The 19,286-nt window shown below is 31.3% G+C and overlaps 2 protein-coding genes across 2 annotated transcripts; one reads left to right on the top strand and one right to left on the bottom strand.

Annotated features, from left to right (window-relative positions):
* The first annotated feature begins 3,991 nt into the window (after nucleotides 1-3,991).
* Nucleotides 3,992-4,926, top strand: LOC105162717 (stigma-specific STIG1-like protein 1). The gene has a single exon (XM_011080818.3). The coding sequence runs from the start codon at nucleotides 4,169-4,171 to the stop codon at nucleotides 4,628-4,630; it is 462 nt and encodes a 153-aa protein (XP_011079120.1). The 5' UTR covers nucleotides 3,992-4,168; the 3' UTR covers nucleotides 4,631-4,926.
* Nucleotides 4,927-8,918: 3,992 nt separating this feature from the next.
* On the bottom strand, nucleotides 8,919-12,300 carry LOC105162719 (C2 calcium/lipid-binding plant phosphoribosyltransferase family protein). The gene has a single exon (XM_011080819.3). The coding sequence runs from the start codon at nucleotides 12,095-12,097 to the stop codon at nucleotides 9,104-9,106; it is 2,994 nt and encodes a 997-aa protein (XP_011079121.2). The 5' UTR covers nucleotides 12,098-12,300; the 3' UTR covers nucleotides 8,919-9,103.
* Nucleotides 12,301-19,286: the final 6,986 nt, after the last annotated feature.

The raw sequence follows: 19,286 nt of genomic DNA, 5'->3' as shown, positions 1-19,286 counted from the left end.
TAAGAAACTGGACGAAAATTGCAATTTGCCCTATATATATATACATACATACGTACGTAAAATCCAAATTTGTTATGATTTATAATTTAGAACCCAATTATTCGCTAAGTCATTTAAACTTTTAATTTGTAATAATTTATTTTAAATAAGTAATTTTGATGTCCACAATAATATTATAGCACCTCCTCCATAAATAGATTTCATCTCGTAAAATCACATTAAACCCAATATAAGATAAATTCTATCTTACCAATAAACTACATAGATGTCATGAATTTAAATATTACATTAAAACTTGATAATTAATACTCCACTATAGTATTTATGAACATACGTAAAGAAGAAAGTGTAGCTCCCGTTATTACAAAATTTCAAATACAAATTCCTTGAAAATCTAACATTTATGTAATTATATAGTTAAAGCTTTCAAATCAAGATATTACTGCTAACCCAATAGCCACTGTGACTTATCTCCTAAAAATTATATGGCAATGAATAAATTATCTACTCCATAATATATAGGTAATTAGCTAATGCAAACAAATTTCATGCAATGTCACTAAGTATGTTTAATTTTAATTTTAGTCCGATAATTATGTTCATTTTTGTTTAGATCCAATAACTTACGAAATTGCTTACTTTTAGTCCTCTGGTTGATTTTCGGATAATTTTACCCCTATGCAACTTTTGAAGGCAGTTTTAGTCCATATGCACTCATAGGGGTAAAATTGTCCAAAAATCTGCCGGATGACGCAATTTTGTAAGTTACTGGATCTTAATAAAATTGAATATAATTATCGGAATAAAATTAAAATTAGGCATACTTAGTGGACTAAAATAATACTTTTCCCCAATGTCATCAATCAATAGATATACATTGTCTCGTTATCGCAGATTATGAAATAACCAATACCAATAATCATAAATCGATCCACAATATAACTAAACTCAAAATTATTGTTTATTGTTTAGGGTCCTGCTTACCCAAGCTGAAGTGTATCATTCAATGATCTTGTCGACTATTTTAATCATCTAAATCAATATTATATATAAATCATAAGATACCTGTCAAATGTGATATCCCCACACCACCTCAATGTGTAATAATATCAATACAGCACATCCCAATAAAAATGGCATCCCACATCATCCCAATGTGTAGCTATTATCACAGGATATTCCCCTCAATCCGAAATATCCCAATACCCTAGGGGTCACTGTACTTAGTTTTATATTTTTTTTTCATATCACACAGCATATAGTTCATGTATTATCACATCATCGATCACATTGTTGTAATCCATTAAATATACTCCAGCTAGACTAAGTAGGCCCTAAGAAAATAAATAATAATTATGGGTGTATTATACTATGAATTTAAGGATTATTCTTGTCATTGTTGTGAAAATAGCATAATGAATATTAGTTAATTGGTATCATTGCATGAAATTAGTCATATTATGTATGTGCTTATATGTATATAGGTAAATTAGTTATACTTATTGAGTTGACAACTCATTTTATGCCACATACTTTTTTAGAAAATAGATTGCAGTGGCTCATCTAGCTAAATTGTAAGTCAGTCATCATCCTTATAGGTAGGTCAACAACATCATCATCTCGAGATGGGAGCTCATGTTACATATATAAATAAAAAGACACTAGCACTATGTTTGGTTTCTTTTTTAACTTATTTTGGTGTGTTCTGTGGAAATAGAGAAAAAAAAAACAAAGATAAATAAGTATGTATTAGAAATAGTGTGTATATTTGGATTTATTTTATGAGATAATATAAAATAAGTATAGTATGTTTGGATTTATTTTATGAGATAATATAAAATAAGTATAGTATGTTTGATATTGTTTAGTGGGAGATAAAAACTACTGTTCATTATCAAATCATGTTTCTTTTATATATATTTATATATATATGTATGAGTATGTATATAATTTTTTTAGCTGTAGGGCCTATAGACTTATTTTGACAAAAAATAAATGAAGTACTATTTCAAAACATTTCAAAACACCATCAAAACATTCAAAACAAATCAACGCAAATATTGTTCATATTTTAACCAAACACTATGTAGACATTTTTGAAATTGCATTTTAAGTTTGTAATAACTAGCTAGAACTACACCTTTTTCTTTTCTCTTATGATCAAAATGCTATGATGGAGTATTAAATATTAGATCTTATGTTTTATATATGTATGCATAATATATTATCAAAAAATATTAAATTTTTATCTTATCGGATTAAATTTAAATTTTTTATAAAATGAAATATAATTATTTAGAGGGTGAATAAACATGCATTAATTACAAGGAACGGCAAACTACTTAGGGAAATAGGAGAAATTTAATTATTCTTAATTAATTAATTACCATATATATGCAGTAATTTAATTGGTTGTAAGAAGAGTAGGTAGCTAGTTTGTGACTCAAAGATTAACAGGTAATCGTGTAATTGACTGCACAGTAATGCACCTGTGAATGGCAGCAGGAGGTTTTAGGTTGAGGACTTTTATGCTTAATTAACTCATAATCTATGTATGATTAATTACTTCATGCAGAGAAAAACTCCTACTTCCAGATCAAGACAATATGTTTGTTATGTCAAAGGTGGTCCTATTTTCTTTGCTTTAACTAATAGCATCCTCTCATACTTCCGCAACCGCCCTTTATTTATTTATTTATTTTTCTCCTAGGTCAACCAAGACTTGATATTCCCATTCCACCCCTTAATTAGTTAATCAAGAATAGGGATGAGTTGCACTTTCTTTGCCGTGAATTTTGGTGTGATTACACTTAAATTTTTTATAATTTGAAAAATTATATTCAGTACCCTTGAAGTTTACATCCCTCTAATAAGTAGGTTTTTCCGTTAGTCAATATTCACTAAATTTGTTGATATTAACAAAAAATAAATAAAAATGAATGTTTGCCCTTGACTGACTTATTACTGATTTATTACGGGTCAAATAATTTTTTTCTGACTAAATTAAATCACATGAGATCTATATGTAATTACACCGAACCTCGAGAGAATAGAGTGTAATTCGTTATAGATAAATCAAAGAAATTAAAGGAGAGTTTCGTAAAGGAAAATAACATTTTTCGTCCAGTAATTTAAGATTTTTTTTTATTTTTGATCTTATTAGTTACGAAAAAATTCTCACTTTTGATCTCATTCACTTAAGATTGATATGGCCTTTATCATTAAATATCTATTAAAATTTGTTATGAAACCATATCAATCTCGTTTTATATATGATTAGAGTTGTGATTAGTAAATAAGGAGATACAATTAAATATTATATATATATATATGTAATGCAATTATATATATAGTTAAAAAATAGATATAAAATATCTAGTTATATTAATTACATATATCTATCTATGGGGCATGAGAAAAGGCAATTGGGGAGAACTGTCTTTTGCTTAGCACGTGATATTTTTCATTAAAATATATAATAAAATGTGCTATGGGATCAAAAGTGCTATTTTTTTAAAGTTACAGGATTAAAATTAAAAATTCCGTAACCAATGGGACAAAAAAAATAAAGAGACCTTAAATTACTAGACAAAAAATACCATTTCCCCTGTTGTCCGCATAACAAACTAATTTAGAAATTTCCAGCCAATTTATGAATTTTCAATCAAATTTTTTAAAAAATTAATTAAAAAAATAATTACAGACCAGATCACCTAAATTAATTTCAATAAAACCAAAATTATCACTCAAAACCTTACATTAATTACAGGACTAAAATTACAATTTTTCCGTCTGCAATCCTTAGATAGCATACTTCATACAAAGGGGGAAATACATACCCACATTTCCAAGAAAAGTTAAAAGTGTGAGGGGCAATATAGACTATTCATAATCAAATTCCTCCAAATTTTTTTTAATACTAAATTAAAACACACTCCAAGCAGATAAAAGAAACCACCCCTTCACCTTCATTTCCGCGTCAACTCTCTAATTCCCTTTCTCCTCACCCTTATAAACCCTAACACTCTCTCATTCCATTTCTCTTAATCAAACCATCTCTTCTCTTTCCATATCAATACACCCACACCACCACACCCCACCCACCAAGAAATTTATAAAAGAAAAATAAAAATTACCACCGTTCGATCTCTCCCTCACCTTCAAAACCATGAAGGTGATCAACTTTATCATCACCATCATAGCCGTGACCATGGCCGTAACCCTGATTCTCACCACCAAAACCTCCCACTATCCGCCACCGGACGAGGCCGGCTCTCAGCCCTCAAAACCCGCTTTTCTTGATAGAACTCCGGTGGTCGAGAAAAGGGTCAGCCGGTTCTTGAAGGAAAAGGAGAGAAATCCAAGAGCAGCCGATCACTGCAGAAAAGACAACGAGATTTGCTACTACACTCTTGAAGGCAAAAACGCGACTTGCTGCAACAACAAGTGCATGGACTTGGGGTACGACAGCAATAACTGTGGGGCATGCAAGAAGAAATGCGCTTTCACACAGTCGTGCTGCAGAGGGGAGTGTGTGAATCTTGCCTACGATAAGAGACACTGCGGTTCCTGCAACAAGAAGTGCATGCCTGGCGGCTACTGTATATATGGCACCTGTGATTACGCCTAACTAAAGAAGTCTGCAATGGGAAATTGATTGGATCATTCAACGACGTCGTAATTTAAGGTTTGATTTCCTTTTTTTTTTTTTTAATTTTTCATTGTGATAAATAAAAAAAGACCACATTTGAATTCGTGGTTTTTATATAGTTAATTTTAATATACATTATTGTTTTCAATTTCTATATACATATATATATTAATCCTGAAGGATTAATTAAGTATATTTGAATACATGTAATGACAATTAAGGAGAAGGAAATAATAATAAGGTATGAATATATTGAAGTTGTTATTTTGGTTAATTATTATTAGGCCTTGTAATTTTTGGGTCACTTGCAGTGGATTTTTATATTGTATAGTATTTGTTCATGCATAATTATTATGAGAATTTAATGAATACTATTTATGGATTATTAATTATCAGTTGAAAATACATATATATATATATATATAGTAATGAGGCTATATAATAACGAACACTATAATAAAAAGTAATATTAATGACAAAATATAAAAGTGATAATTTGAAAATTATCGCCCAAATACATATATATCAAGTGATTATAATTTTTATTGTGTCAAAATAAATTTTAAAAGCTTATTAGTGAAAGGAATATCGTGTAATTTGTTATTATTAACAATTAGCGATACATTTATAACAGTTTTATTTTGTGATAATGAGTCGTAACAGAATAAAAATTCTTAGCTCGTACGTAGTATTTGCAATTAGTGATGCATACTAATATTAGGAAAAAAGTATTATTTTAGTCCGTTAAGTATGCCTAATTTTAATTTTAGTCTGATAACTATGTTCATTTTTGTTTAGGTCCAGTAACTTACGAAATTGCTTACTTTTAGTCCTTTGGCAGATTTTCAGACAATTTTACCCCTATGCAACTTTTGAAATGCAGTTTTAGTTCATATGCACTTATTGGAGTAAAATGTCCAAAAATATGCCAGATGACTAAAAGTAGGCAATTTCGTAAGTTACTGGACCTAAACAAAAATGGATATAGTTATCGAACTAAAATTAAAATTAGGCATATTTAGCGGACTAAAATAATACTTTTCCCCATACTAATATTATATATAACTTATTTTTGTATTTTTTTTTGGGAGTGATGTATTGTCATCAAGTTTTATTTTGTTTTAGACCTCTAATTAACTAATTAATATATCTCATCTAGATTTCTTGAAAAATTCAATGTAATTAAAGTATTTGGTTCCCGATCTTCACGTAAATTAAAAAAATAATAATATTATATGATCATGAGCATATACATATATATGTGTGTATTTATAATAATTAATTAAGCACTTAGAAATAATTTAAGAATGTAGTAATTGGTAAAGTCAAAGACTTGTATTCTAGGATCCTTAAAAACTAGGTGGTGGTTTTAATACTCAACTTGTGTGTGAAAAAGAGCTTCAAATTGATTTGCAAGCAAAGTGAAATCGTGACCATAATTAATGCTTAATTATTTTAATTAATTCCCACTAAATAAATAAATAAATACGATTGCTTCACAAACACTGTAAGAATCTAGTTCACTTCGTTGAATCCAAATCAAGAAATTATGTTCTTGATTATATTTCCACGATCGATCGATGGACCTTTATAAATTGGCTTTTAACTAATTTTTTTATTTAAAAAATAATTAAACCCATATATTTACTTCTTGGTGACTTAAAAAGTAAAAAAAGTGGGCAAATTTGCATTTTTTGTCATGTATTTTAGGACAAGTACATTTTTTTTTTACGGAATTTTGATTAATGGTCTCATAAATTACAAACATTCGCACTTTTAGTTTTTTAGTCGGATTTCATTAATATTTGACAGAAAAGTCATGTGTTAAGCGCATGACCGTCAATTAGAAGGCTAAATAAATAATGATAACGTGCTAAGCATGTGATTCTTTTGTCAAATGCTAATTAAATCATAATAAAATGCTAAAAGTGAGAATTTTTATTATTTATAAGACTATTAATTTCATAACTATTGGGATTAAAAGGCGCAGACCATCTAAAATATGAAATAAAAAAATATTATTTTTTTCTGAAAAGGTATAATATTAACTAATATGTATCACGTCTAAGTTAAGCACAATGCCTACACATTAACAAGATTCTTCCTGTATCGAACTGAAATTTTCGATTCAATTTTAGCATGTATGAACATAATGAAACTCATTTTTTTTTATTTTAATAAGTAGATTATAATTATCAGTATAAAATATCTATATAGAATAACTATCGACGACAATAATAATCATATACTAGTATTCGCCGAGAGAAGACATGGTTGACACCTCCCCCGAGTGCTTCCTTCAGCATAATTGGTTGCAAATGAATTGTATCATCTCCAGTTTCATCCTCAATAGATTTGTTGAATAAGAAAAAATCTTTCTAAATTAATAAATTATTAATTTATCGACTAATTAATATCTTTTTAAATTAATAAAATTACGTGGTCCCGATATTTATAAATTTATATAGATTTTACAATATAAGTAAAGTTATTACTAATTAATTCAAATTAGTTCTAAGGCTTAAAACTAGGTTGTCTTGCCACCCAATTCCAATCATTGTTTGCCTCAAACAAACCTTAATAAGGGCTATGAAAAATAGGCCCAACTTAAGTTGGTACCTTACAATAGCTTTTATATTGAGGGTCCCAACTTTTAAATAGAATAAAAAATACAACATGAAATAAGATTTAAAATTTAAAAAAAACAAAAAAAAAGCAATATATTCTAATATGGACTTAGGGTTTATCGCGAATATTTAAAATAAACGCTTATCAACTTATTATTAAAAATAAATCAAAAAAAAGAATGTTTTTATCTTACAGTTTCCTACCAACTTCTACAATTTATTGATGAAATTATAATACTAAGTTGTTTTTTGAAACGGTGCGACTTCATTTCTCTCTTTTTAACTTTAACTTTTATTTTCAAAATTTTCGATTTTTACTGCTGCTTAATTTATAATTTTCTTACAATTCATTCCCACTATAAAAGTAGAAGCTATTGCAAACACCTTTTTATAGGGTATTCGGATTCAACTTATAAGATTTCCGAAACATCTGACAAAATATTTTAATATTTATAATATTAAAAAGTATTCGATAATTTTTTTTAGATAAAAAGCTTACAAAATCTAAAAGTAAGATATTATAAGCTTATAATCCCAATTTATTCTTAAAAATATTAACAAATTTCATCGGTTTTGAACATATAAATTACAAAATTATTGATACCAGCATCCTATAAACTCCATAATCTATATTATTTTTTCTAGAACATTTCAAAAGCTTACTCTTAAAATTCAAATTTACATCTAAGAACCTTTAAAACACTTAAGAAAATGTATGAAATTGTAAAATATTTTAAATAAATTCAGTCAAACACCCTTTTATTTCATTTTCAGCCATCTTGACATTACAAGATGTTGACACTTATTACAAATACTATTATTAATCTATTACAAAAACCATCAACACATGCACAAAGTTTGATGTTTTTTCATCATGTCCACGCTCCTATGTTAGACTAATCAAATTAAATTCTTTGCTACCTCCATTAAAGGTAAGAGTCATCAATTGTCAATTCCTACAAAATAAGGTCATAGCGACACTTTTGGTAAAATTGCACTTTCGGTCCCACGCAACAAAAGGTGTTATATTTTTTATCCTGAAATTTACGGGCTTAACATATTTGATACCGTACGATAAAATATTGTAGTATTTTTAGTCCCATAAAATAAAAAATTATAGCACGTTTAGTCTCATTAAATAAAATAATTGTAGCATTTTTTGTTGGTCCTATGGCTACATTTTTTTAAGTCTACGTTACCAGAAGTGCAATCACCCTCTATCGTGTGGGATGAAAAATGTAATTTTCCCGACACCTTTAGTATGAGTAAAATTTTAATTCAAATCAAGTCAATTTAAGAATGATCGATTATATGATAAATATAATAATTTTAAAATAAAATTGATTTAATCCGATCCAACTTTAAAAAATCTATTCTTGAATCACGTCACTGTTAATTTTATTTTCACATTTCCCTAATTTTCTTAAAGGGTGCGCTCCTCAGGCTCCCAAATGCAACGGTCACTGAGTTTAAGATCACTTAACGACCCTCATAAAGAAATGGACCAACCCCCCCCCCCCCCCCACCCCCCACCCAAGCCCCAACGGTCACTTTTGGGGAAAACATTGTCAGCATTATATAGACAATTACATGTGTAGTAACTTTCTGCGGTCTCTTTATTCGATGCATATATTTATGAGTTTAATTAAGACAGAGAAATAAATACTATTCAATTCCACCACTCCACGTTTACATAATCAAACAGCACCAACTCCTACTACTACTACACCGGGAAAGTGCATCAAATTGACTTCCCTAATCAAATTTAATTTCCATCACAATCTTGTCAAAAATATATTAAATAAAACAATAAATGAAAATTCGTCTAGAGGATTCGATCGGATTGGGGCGGTAGCCTTCGGAAAAAGTTCATCGGTACAGATGGCATGTCGTCGCGAAACCTCGGATGGCGGAGGTAGTAGAATCCCGACCCTAACACGAAGGCCTTGAAAGGTACCACATAGAACAGTAAGGAAGCAAGTAAGCATACCACCACGAATATGCCGGTCGCCCTAGGGTCCTTCCAATTGAACAATGCCTCCAATCTTTCGCCTTGAGCTGCTAGATCACCTAGTAGGGTTTGGGCCCGTCCGGCTAGGGCACGTAGTCGGTCGTATCGAACACGAACTTGGTCAACCGATCGGGTAGTTGGGAATCCATCAAATTCTTCGTCAAGTTCGTCAGGTCCCACTGCATCGACGTAGGACAACCTAGGGTCCATTGTGATGGATACACGTTGGCGATACCGAAACCTTAATGCTATGATTAAGAAAGCGTACATGAAAATTGTTGGCAACACTAGATGCGGGCATAGTACTATGGCCACTAATAGGACATGGACCAAAACGGTGGTCGGAGGATGCACCCATGTTTTGATCCCATCGAGCCAACGGACTAAAGTGGCTGCCTTAGACAAGCAACCCACAACCCGGAACCAATTCGCCTTGCTTCGTCTCATGCTCCACATGTGCATGTCCGAATCCAACATGAATTGGACAACTTCTTGGCCCAAAGCTGGTTCGGACCGAGCCAACCTTGTTGTGACAATCCTCATAGCACTATGCCTCAAAATGTCTTGTTGAGCTGGACCCATAGGTTTCACATAATGCATCCTAGGCAACATTGGGTTAGCATATGCTTGAATGAGACTGATCCATGACGAGCAAGAAAACCTCAATGCGATCTCAATTTCGCCCATTTTCTTAGCCCCTCCTGGGAGCAACACCATAAGCGAATACGTACCAACATACACTCGATTGGTGTCGAGCGTGGAGAGTCGTACCCGCAACTTCCCCAATCTCACATCCTTCTTGAGCCCCGCATCGTCATGCTTGTACCTTCCATTGTCGAACACGCCAATAGTTAGCACGGTGCAAGGATCGTACACATCCCACGTGTATTGCTCATTCCATCGTGGATTAAAGCGATCAAGAATTGTTCGTGTCCGGACCCACTTCGGCCCGTACTTGGCCACCACATAGGCATCGGTGGTCCCACGTGTACCATCCTTTGTCTTGACCGGGAGCAGATTAGTAGCACCCCTAATGCCCACTTCAAGTAGCCCAATTGGTGGCTTGGATAGCTGCTTGGCAGTGGCTCTAACATCACTGGTCACGTGAGCTGCCTCGTCAAGCACGTGATACCCACCTTCCAAGCAAACCCGCACGTGTATCCTCCCAGCGTATGGTTTGTTCTCATCTCCAATTAAATTAAACCATCTTGATCTAGGCTCTGATTTGTCGTCCGTACGCTTGTCCACCGTAGCCACCTGGACCTTAGCGTGCCCCACAGATTGCCCATTTGTAACATCCTCCACTGTGATGGTTAGAAACGGCTCAAACGGCTCGGCGGCTACGAAAATCAAGTCCTCATTCCACGTAGGATTGGAGGAGCCGATACTTGTTCGGCTCGTTTTGAACAACTGTGCGCCGAGTTGGGCTTTGACATAGAGCTCCGGGCTCCGAACCTTAGGCTCCGAACCCGAACCAAGCTGCAAATCTTGGGTTTGGATGACCGTTAGTCTCAAATACCACAGCTTCGGAGACAAGTAAACCTTGGCTCGGGTCTCCGGTATCAACCCTCCGGAATCCGACTGCCACGCCTCCTGAAAAGCCTCGTCTGCTTGAGTTCCGACCCACACCGACAGCATGACGTCATTTCCCGGCGACCCATCTCCTTCCAAGCTGTACCATTGAGGGGCTAATGGGCTGTCCGGGGGCACTCGTTTGGGCACCTCCTGCAGATCGAACGACACCGTTCCAGCGGAGGTCTCCTCGACGCTGTCTTTCTCTGCGTTCTTCTTCTGAGTCCAGATGGAGACTTCGAGCGAAGTCGAATTCAGGCCTTCTTTGTCGAATGCGAAAACCTGGTCCCATTCTTTGTTCGCTTCCTGTGATTTGGTCTTGATGCTATGAGTGCCGATCACGAGCTTTGCGCAGAAGGAAGACTCTGCTTCTGGATTTGAAATCTTGGCTTTCACAACACGGACGTAGAGGAACGGCATCTGATCGACGAGATCGAAGGCGATTCTTCGATCCGCTTTGCCGCTGGAGATTTTTTGGAAGAGCTTTGATTCGATTTCCATGTTCTTCGAGTTTTCGGAGATAATGGATTTCTCTGGGTTCTGCGTGGGTTTTTGTTGAGCAATTGGTGGATGCTCTACTTCAGTCGACGTGGGCGGTGTTGGAGGCGGCGGTGGCGGAGCGTTCTCCGGTGGTTTCTCTTCCTTCTTTGCCTCCTCTGAGGCGGGTTTTTGCTCTTCTTCCTTTTTCTCCTCTTCTTTCTTCTCTTCCGTGGCTTCCGCTGGCTTCTTCTCCTCTTCCTTCTCCTTCTCCTTCTCCGGTGGTTTCTCCTCCTCCGCAGCCGGAACCGGAGTTTCACTCTTCTCCGGCGCCGGCGCCGGTGGAGGCTCTTCATCTACATACCAAACTTTCAAACCGATCTCACCTTTGATCTGAGAAAAAACACTTCGTTTCTCCAACGGATAATAAACCAACGGCACATCATCACCGGCTTTCACAAAAGTGCTCCCCGAAATCTTCACTTTTCCGAGAAAAGTGCTTCTCTTCCCGGTCTTCTTATCGTTGTATATATTGAGTTCCAGAGTCTCCTCCACCATGGTAGCGGCGTCGTGCACCAGAAACTCGAGCTTCTCATTCCACTGGGGATTTAGATCCCGGAAAATAGTCTTCGTACGGCGGCGCTGGCCATCGAAATCGACTATGGCGTAGGCGCTCGCCGTTCCCTGGCCGTCCTTCGGCATCAAATTCTTGGCATTACACACTTCTACAGTCAGTTTTCTGCTGCAATTCTCTGCCATTGTAGTGAAATCTTTTCAGAAAAAAAGTTGGCGTTGTGAAACGTGAATGGTGAATGTGAATTTCTTTGTCTTCTTTTTGGATCTTGAGGCAGAGATGCTGTACAGATAGTAGCAGTGCGATGAGGAGGAAAAAGCTTAGAGAGAGAAAGAAAGAGAAAGGTGGTTCTGTTTTAGAGAGAGAGAGAGAGAGTTTCGAGTGAGTGGGATTGTGGTGGGATTTTATAGGGAGAGAACAGTTGAGAGGAGCCGGTTTCATTTTGAAATTATTACATTCACAAATTGCAAAACAAAATAAAGGTAATTACATCAATCTCCTTCAAAATTTATTGTAATTACAAATGCACCCATAAAATTAATAAAATGAGTTGTTACGAAGGAATTTTTGTGAAATAATTGTTAATTTTAAATTGTATTTATTAATTTTTTTAAATAATGAGAATATATATATATATATATATATTTACGATAAATTTTAAAAGAGTCCGTTATAATGTATTCAAAAAATAAAATTAAAATTAATCATTTTCTTAATTATTTTTTGTCAAAATTTAAAGTACTAAATATACATTTCGAGACTTTTTACTCAAATTGAATTAATTATTTTAAATTCTATTATTTCTTATATTTTATTTAATATATGTATATGCTATGTGTATACAAAATTAAATTGATCATCTATTTTAGTTAAAAAAATATTATACACGTAATGCATATATATTAAATAAAATAAAATAATATAATAATATTTAGAGCAGAAAATTCAATTCGCTTTTACTATTTTGTGAAAAAACTGTCGTCGTATTTTTTAATAGATAATTGATGAATTATATTGATTTTCAAATACACAATTACACTTTGTTGTATAATTTTGTATGTTATTTCATACTATAAATTAATGAAGAAAAGTTGAGAAAATTAAAATTCTAAATTTATATTGGGAAAAAATAAAGAAAATTCCCAAAATAGTAATTATTTAAATTTTTGTGTACGTTGGCTGCATTGAATGTAAGTTTAAAGAATCCAGAATGAATTATTTTTAATTAATATTTTCATGTACTATTTTTTTTTTAATTTCTATATTAGAATGAATCTTCAGAATCTTATTATAACATAATTTATTTTAATTATTATAATTTAATTTTATTATCATATCATTATAATCTCAATGTCAGATAAAATTTCATTTAAAAGTAATTAATTTGCAGCCGTTGCGACGTTCCCTAAAATAAAAAAAGAAAAATACAAGGAAAGCGTTGAGACAGAAGTACGATTTGTGGCAGAGGCCAAATCAGCAACACCACGTAAGACAAAGATGGTCCACGGCGTCCCACGTGGTGGGATCATCGGGATGCCATCTTCAATCAGACGGGCCAGCGTGTGTGTGTGCGTGCCCGTGTGGGTGTTAGAGCTGAGGCTCGAGAGCACCAGAGCATTGTGCTTGCTGCTTTTGTCCGGATCACCCCCCCCCCCCCCCCTCCATTTTTAATTTTTATATATAATAAGAAAATTTATTATATTATTAGAATAAATTACACCTACCTCCCCTAAAATTTAACATAATTATAAAAAATGATTAGGTAAAAAATATTAGTTCATAAAAATATTTTGTAAATTTCTAAAAAATATATTAAATTATAATTTATAATTCAAAATGACATTTCGACAATTCATCACAAAAATTATATGAAAACCTAGTGGAATGAGCTGATTGCCACACGGACGTTTAAATCAAGAAAGTTATTTATAAGTTTTTAAATAATGAAAATGTATTTTTAATTATATAAAAACAACAACGGACTTCAAAAAGGCAATTACACAAGCATCGTGTGTGGGAGTCGAGCATAGATTTGCTTCACAAATTCATTCGTCGTCCGAAGGCTGACGGTACCGGATGACTGGCTAGATGTACTACTACATCTCACAGTATATAAAAGCTAAAAAATGTGTACGTCTTATCAAGATTTCGCACATCAAGCGAAGTTCATTCTCAAAACAAAAACGTAACACTTCGATCAAAATCGACAATATAGAAATGTCTAATCGCGATGCACGGGCATACACTATGTCATTGATGTTGTTTTTGATACTATTATTTTTCGTCGAGACATTTGTATGATTTATTTATAAAATACAAAAAGTTTATTATATATATTTGGACATGTATTTGAAGTTGAAAAGGCAATTATATTTTTGTGGATTATATTGGGCACATCAAGGGAATAATAGTCCCATCACTAGTCATGTAAATTGCATGGTCAAAAAGGCAATAATTTCATGTGTACAGACATTGCATAAATGCAGATACAACTTTTTGTTGGTCCAATTCTCATGAGTATATGTTCTTGAAAAGTTTAGGCATGAGGATATTGTTCATCAAGCATCATGCCCATTTTCTTGGTTTGAATTTTTTACCTACCTATCATAATTTCAACCAAATATTTCACCACATAATTCCAAAAAAATAAAAAATAAAGGGTGTTTTGGGGGTCAATTTAATGAAGTACACAATTCGAGTTAAAAATTATTTCATTTTGTCGTTTCGGATCATATTTATTTGAAAATAATTTTGATTTTTAATTTATTGAAAAAGTATGACGGGGTCTAGAATTAAAAATGAACAATTATTACTTGCGACGTATATTTATAATCGAATGTTGTCTACATTTTATTATAAACATTCTTATACAACTATATTTTTACATTAAATTTGAATAAATATATAGGCGTTCCTTTTTTATACTATCTCTTTTAATTCAAGAAATGTATAATTTGCCGAAAAAGAATTGCCTGTTCATTGAACTTATCCGGGTTGCAACCACCTCATGCTGACCGTCAATCAGTATAATATTTTCCACTATTTTATTTGATTTTAAGAAATAATTTTTTAGCTTTTTCTTTTTAACCAATAATAAGCATTTGATCTTACAAAATATGCACCTTTTTTTTTATTTTTTTATTTAAAGCATCGAATTATTATTAATTTAAACAACTCGATTACAATCATTTTCAAGTATCGATACCTAACAAAAATAATTGCAACAATCAGACATCGTTCAACAATATCAAATAAACAAAATTAAAACAATACTTACTATGCAGTAGAACAACATCACATGCATATAGCAGAATTTGGAACCCATCAATTTCAGCAACTGAACCAGGTCTCATCGGCACAAAATATGCACCTTACTCATGCTTAATTAGGACTTCTTGACACTACAACAAAAGATCAAATAGCGATTTTAAATTATTGATAAAGATATATGTTAAGTAATAATACTCATACTAATTAGCAAAACGCATACTTATTTTTACAAAAAATGACGATCTTTTTAATATATATATATTTTTTTATCAATAATATAAAATATTATCATGCATATAAAAATTACAAAGATCATTTAAAAGTTATGAGTTCTGTTAAGTTATTTAATTTATTTTATTCTCTTTTATATAGTTAAATTTAAATATAATTAAAATTTAAATTATGTACCAACATCGAATGAACAATAACATAATGAGAATCCCAATGGTAAAAATACCCAAAATGGGCAAAAACACTTTATCTACACACCTTTACACAGTATATTAAATAAATAAATGGTGTGGAATTTGGATTGTAGCTAATTGCATGGCCACTTGCCAAAAATCTCTGCAAATGTGAACGTTACTTTGTTCTCATCGTGCTCCACAATATCCACACTTATATATCATATCTGTCCTATTTTTTTTTATTACTGGTCGTCGTGTCACGTCGTTTCACGTATATATAATTAATAATATTTTTACATTATAAATTATATTATAAATATATATATAAGTCAATGTATTATATTTTTTCAAGAAAAAGAAAGAAAGAAAGAAATCAATAAAGTAAATAATTTAGGAATATAATTGGTATAACGATAAAATTAGTGTTGTGGTATCATAATCGCAGTTTACGAGAGAAAAAAGCCTTTTATTTTTATATAATATAGACAATCATAATAATAATAACAGTAATTAGTGATTAATTAGAATGCAACAAATTAAATTATGTAATTAACAAATATTGCCTCATACATTTTTTTTTTATTAACGGCCATTTTTCCTGCGTAGAATTGTTTAATAGTTGGACGTTACGCTGCCAATTAATTACATGGAATTAACCAAAAAAAAAGTGAAATAGCCAATTATAAAATAAATAAATAAATTGTTTATTTTCCTTGGTAAAATTCTTGTTGGTAATTTTTGGCTAAAACCCACAATTTTTTTCCTTTTTTTTTGGTAAATATAATTTTCATAAATAGAAAAAGATATAGTACAACAATCATAAATTAAGTAGTATTTCCTTCGACAGGCCAAGGGATACGCCACAATTTATAAAGTGCATGTGTACTAACAGAGCTAGCTAAGATAATGCCAAATATACGCTGTCTAACATCCTCCACAATTAAGTTAGCTACAATATTCGGTTCCGCTCAAAAATTTGAAAAATTTTTCTTTGTTATTTTGGGTGGGGAGAGGGGGGGAGGGGGGGCTACGTAATTAAAAATCTAATCTTAACATTTGTCAATAATACCAATTAGATTAACTGTATAAGTTCTTTCTTAAAATTTGACACAAAAGTGCAAGCCAGGCTGTACTTTGTGTAGTAAGAATGTAAATAGGTCGAGCCTGATCGAGTTTGGCAAAATAATTTTGGAGTTTGAGCTCGAGTTCAAAACTTTTTGTGGCTCAAGTTTTTTTATTTTTTTTTTGTATATAATTAATATAAAAATTATTTAGAATATTTATTTATTATGCTAGATTGACAAGCCCATATTATTTTAACAAAAATATATTTATAAATTTCTTAAATTATTAGATAATTTAAAAGATCAATAATTAAAATAAAATAAATATATATAATAAAAATAAGGAACTTACTAACTTGTTGATTAAATTTATTTTTGTTAGATATTAAATATATATATATATATGAATAAAAATACCACATTTTATTATTATATAAATTTAAAATATGATATTACTTAATAATTATAATATATGGGTTAATTTTGAATATGAAGCTGATATAATATTGAATATGGAGTTAAATATATAAAAAATTTAAAAATAAAAAAGCTTGAGGGCAGATTATGAATAGAATATTTTGAGCTCGAGTCAAGCTCCAACTAATTAAGACTAACTATGTTGAAATTTAAAGTTTTTTTAAATAAATTATTCATTCGATGATTAAAAATATTGAATAATGAGTTTAAACTATGTATATATAGGCTTATTGATTTATTGATGATTACATGGTTGCCAAGATTGATGAATATTTCTAATTGAAAATATGTGTGATATGAGCGAAAAGTTACACATTTGATTATATTCAATTTGAAGTCGACTTCTGAGCCTAGCTTTTTACAAGTCTGGGAAAGGAGATTTGAAGAAAATATATCAGCACTCTGACGTTAAAGTCAGTAAGCAATAATAATAATAAGAAATAAATTTAAAAGAGCGTAATGTAGAATAATAATTCAGTGTTGAACGGTTTGGTGCAGTATCTTTTTATAGTCTTCACTTCCTGTCAGCTAGGGAAGTCCAGTCCCTGAACTCGAAAAAGCAATTGCTAAGAGATAGACTCCAACGATGGGGGAATCTTCCCTCTTGACTGTTGGAGGCTTTCCCCTTAAGATGATAAGACTCCTCCCAAGATAATTTTTTTGAATTTTTAAGGAATATGCGAAACAAACTCAACATCCTCTTAGATCATTGGGCGTCCTCCTTAGCAAGGCAGCTATCAGTCCTGCGATATTGATAAAAGAAAATAATATATAAAATGGAGAGATAAAAAATACATAGAAGATCATAATTAGTGGGGAAGTTAAAAATATTTAAATAATTTTAAAATTATTAAAAATAAATACTAGACCAAAATTATTTGGACACCGAAGTGATCCTATTCATTAATATCAGTTGTTGTTTTACGTGGTTCCCGCGAGTATATAAAAAATTATAATAGTGCAAGATGAAGAAAAAAAAATTAGAAAAAAAGTACAGAGCGTAGTGGGATGATGAACAAGAAAGAAGTATATGAGAAAAAACGTGGGTAAAGCAAGAAAGACAGAAAAATAATAATTGTGGGTTTATTAAAAATATGAAAGCTTGTAATAAAAAATAAATATGGAGAATGTAAGAGAGAAAAAAAAAATAATTGCAATAGGATTTATTAAAATTGTGAAAGTTTGTGAGGGCAAAAAATATGAAGAATATGAGAGAGAAAATTGAGTAGTGGCTTGAGATAAAAAACATTATAATTTTAAAATAATTAAAAAATATTAAAATAACTATTATGGATAAGTTTTTTTTAAAAGAATAAAATGAATAAAAGGATAAAATGGGATGATAAAAAATTGGTACGACCAATGGGTTTTCTTTTATTAATAATAGTATAGATGTGTACTAGTGCGTTTGGCATGCTTAGCTTAGCTCGAATCATTAAATAAAAAATTAAAAAAAAGTAATTTTTTATTTTGAAAATAGTATTTTAATTTTAATTGAAGAAAGTAAAAGTGTTAAAAATAAATAATAAGGAAGTTATAAAAAATTAAAGTTAGTGGTGAAAAGAGGGAGAAATTTAAAAAGTATTGATAAAATAATATCTATCTGTACTATATAAAAAAATATTCCTTTCTCATTCATAAATAGCGGTTACTTACACACAACACTAATTTTTTAAATTATAAAAAATATCTTTATGCATTTTTAACCATCCCTATTCTAATTCATTTTTTTATTGATACCAATTTTTTTGCGTTGATAATATCTCTAAATTTATTTTATTTTATTTATTTATTAAATGTGATGCGTTTGTTTATCATCTTATTCTTATTTATAATATATTTTCAAGCGTAAACAATTATTTATTATATGCATGCAGGGATGGCGTGCCATAACGGCTAGTACAAATAAAAAGAAGGCTCTGTTTATACTCACAAATAGTGGTTACTTACACCACGACAATAATTTTTCAAATTACCGATAATATCCCTTATGTATTTTTCAACGACCCCTACTCAAATTCCTCTTCCCTTCTATATATCTATACAAATATATATATATATATATAAAGATTTTTTTCACTCGCAAATGATAATTTATGACACCATGACACTAAATTTTTTATATATAAATAATATCCCTAAGTTAATTTTTTTCA

The sequence above is a fragment of the Sesamum indicum genome, linkage group LG5 (assembly GCF_026168435.1).
Source record: "Sesamum indicum cultivar Baizhima isolate 11 linkage group LG5, ASM2616843v1, whole genome shotgun sequence".
NCBI lineage: Eukaryota > Viridiplantae > Streptophyta > Magnoliopsida > Lamiales > Pedaliaceae > Sesamum > Sesamum indicum.
Note: the sequence above shows the minus strand (reverse complement) of the source record. Positions and strands in the feature narration are given on the sequence as shown.